The 3,432-nt window shown below is 35.8% G+C and overlaps 1 protein-coding gene across 1 annotated transcript; it reads right to left on the bottom strand.

Annotated features, from left to right (window-relative positions):
• Positions 1-1,188: 1,188 nt before the first annotated feature.
• Positions 1,189-2,118, bottom strand: LOC102442999 (olfactory receptor 5B2-like). Its single transcript, XM_014458443.1, is given in 1 exon segment — positions 1,189-2,118. A coding segment is annotated over 1 exon segment (930 nt).
• Between the last annotated feature and the right edge of the window lie 1,314 nt (positions 2,119-3,432).

Raw genomic sequence — 3,432 nt, 5'->3', positions numbered from 1 at the left:
AGGACTTTCATACTCTTACCATACAATTCAGCAATCATCCTCCCTGGTATTTACCCAAATGAGTTGAAAATTTATGTCCACACAAAAACCTGAGCATGAATGTTTAAAGCATCTTTATTCATAAGTGCCCAAACTGGAGGCAACCAAGATGCTCTTCATTAGATTAATGGATAAACTGTGATACAATTATTCAGTACTAAAAGAAAATGAACTATCAAGCCATGAAAAGACACAAAGAAACTTTAAATGAATATTACTGTATGAAAGAAACCAATCTGAAAAGGCTACATACCAGATGATTCCAACTATATGACATTCTGGTAAAGGAAAAACTATGGAGACAGTAAAAAGATCAGTAGGTGCCAGGAGTTTGGGGAGCAAGGGATGACTAGACAGCACAGTGAAAATACTGTCTGATATTATAATAATACATTCACTTCACTACACATTTGTCAAAACCCATAGCATGTACAACACCAAGAGGGAACCCTAAGGTAAGCTATGAAATTTGGGTGATTGTTTTATCTTTCTGAAAATTGTAATGTGAACATGATTCCACAAAATGACCCAGTCAAGGCAGAAATGTTAATTCATTTAAGATGTGATATTTATGTATTTCTCAATAAAGTGTGCCAGAGTACATACTTTTATTTAAAAGTACATGAATTTTTCCTCCTACTCAGGGTCTTAGAACAGTTGTTCAACAAAATAAATATTTTTGATTGGACATAGCTTTATGTTTAATATATCAATTAACTGCTTAAGTTATTTTAATTAAAAACTAGCAGCACTCCACTTACCTCTTACAAATTTCCCACTCCAGTGTGAATGTCCACATGGGACACATACATGTGTCTTTGTTGATCAGCTTGTTTTTGCCCCTTTTAACATGTAAGTTTGCATTAGCAGATGGTAGAGAAAATGTAAGTGGGACAAGTTATTAAATCAAATATCATTAGTAACGTTTGACAAGCTGATCCCAAAATTTCCAATGCTTTCCCTCAGCCATCATCATTCAGGTATTGTATTTCTGAATATGTTTGCTTTTTACTGGGCAAAAACTGTTGAAAAGATAAGGACATCATCTCAGGAATTTAAATGAAGTGTGGGGCTTAAATTTATTGCATGGAAGAAGTCTGAGAGAAACTAAATAATGTCATTGTGCATTACAAGGTTAAATTCCCAATCCTATAGAAAATGTGCCTTCTCAACCACCTTCTTGAATGCACTCTTGACCTCTTTGTTCCTCAGGCTGTAGACCAGAGGGTTCAGCATTGGGATGACCATGGAATAGAACACAGAGGCCACCTTGTCTGTGTCCATGGAATGATTGGAACTGGGCTGTAAATACATAAAGATGACAGTTCCGTAGAACATGGAGATTGTAGTGAGGTGAGAAGCACAGGTAGCTTAAGCCTTCTGGTGCCCTTGAGCTGAGTGCATCTTCTAGATGTCTATAAATATGAACAGGTAGGAAATCAATATAACCAGAAGAGCAAAAAAGACATTAAAGCTTGACATAAAAACGAGAAACACTTCACTCCTGTGTGTATCTGAGCAAGAGAGAGCCATGACTGCTGGAACATCACAGAAAAAGTGATGGCCCAGATTAGACTTACAAAAGAAAAGGCTGAATATGTCCCCACCATGGAAGGAGGCATCCAGGAACCCACAGATGTAGGAGCCTACAGCCAGGCGTGAACACACACCTGTTGTCATGGTGGTGGTGTAATGTAGGGGTTTGCCCCCCCCTGCATACCGGTCATAGCCCATTGATGCTAAGAGGTAATTTTCCACAGTGGCAAAGGCTACAAAAAAGAACATCTGAGCAGCACATGCATTGTAAGAGATGACCCTGTTGCCTATAAGTAACCCAGCCATGACTTTGGGAGTGACAGCTGAGGAGTAAACAAAGTCCACCAGAGACAGGTTACTGAGGAAAAAGTACATGGGGGTATGGAGACGAGAGTCCAAGAGAATCAACGCGATCATTCCCAGGTTCCCAACCACATTGGTGAGATAAATGATAGTGAACATGATAAAGAGGGGGACCTGTAGTTCTGGGGCATTGGTTAGTCCGAGGAGGATGAAATGTGTCACTTTTGTTCTGTTCTCCATCAATGCTATTTGGGAATCATGAAATGTCCTGTAGCAGTGAGAAATAAAGGGAAAAAGTGACAAACAAAAAAAATTGTAATGAAATTAGGATGTATAAATACCATGTGCATTATTTTATTAATAATTTATACTTTAAAATTATCTTGATCTAATGTTAAGAGCTTTACATATAAATGTCTGTGTATACAATGAGTAATATTTTCATTTACTATTAAAAATTAATGATTCTAGTAGTTACATGATATTGTATAATTATATCACTAACATGAAGATTCAAGATTTAACATTGAAACTCATTTTTTAAATTTTTATTTTATTTTTAAAGTATTACAAATAGTACTACATGTGTCTCCTTTTTCACCCCATTGACCTTGCCCCGGCGAAACTCATTTTCAACCCAATCAAATTCTGTGTGCCTTTAGCTGCCTCACTGTCAGCATATTTACAGGTAACATAATAATTAAAATGATACTATGGGTAAAAAGTTGAACTACAGTTCAATCTTGTTAATTCATTTAGTTCCCTTTTTAACTCCAGTAGGAGACCAATTGATAGTGAACAAGATGAACTTATCACCCTACCCAATCAGAGTAGTATTTACCAGTATCTTATTTTTTTACTCATCTTCTTCAGGGAAGCAGCAAGATATTTCATAAGTATCCCCAAACTCCCTACTAATAGAAGCTTTGACATTTATACTCCAGTCTCAACTCACTATTTTAAAAAAAAGTTCAAAACATCTATTTTTCCTCAAATAACTTATAGTACATGAAGCTTTATTAATAGTATATAGGGAATATTGAGCTTACCTTGCTCCTTGAGGAGAAGGGACAGTCAATCCTGAATAGTCAGTTAAAATCAGAAATTCAACTATAAAATACTGTATAAATAATGATTAAAAAGCTATATTTTAGGAGTGATCAAAAGGTTCCAAGTGCTCTAAGACAGGGAAAGATAGTGGAAAAAACACTAACAAGAACCTGGAACCCTGGACCCAAGTCCTGAATCCACCATGAATCTTTACTGTGCCCTTGAAGAAGCCCCTTACCTTCTCCTTATTGGTATGTTTATATACATAATAAAAATTACTTCTCCCACATAATTTACAGGATTGTATCTGTAAATAGCATATAAGGGAAGGTCTAGTAAACAACTGATTATAAGATTATCATTTTAAAGTCACTCAATATATAATTTTTTTTCTTGGGGTGATTTTCTTGGCCATGGTTGCAGGTTTGTAGCAATTCTTCAGTAGACAGGAAAACTGTGTGTGATGATAATTATTAACATTCAGATGAATATATGAAGATCAAA

The sequence above is a fragment of the Myotis lucifugus genome, unplaced genomic scaffold, assembly GCF_000147115.1.
Source record: "Myotis lucifugus unplaced genomic scaffold, Myoluc2.0 scaffold_97, whole genome shotgun sequence".
In the NCBI taxonomy this organism is placed as follows: Eukaryota; Metazoa; Chordata; class Mammalia; order Chiroptera; family Vespertilionidae; genus Myotis; species Myotis lucifugus.
The sequence above is the reverse complement of the archived record's forward strand: the minus strand, read 5'-3'. Positions and strand labels throughout refer to the sequence as shown.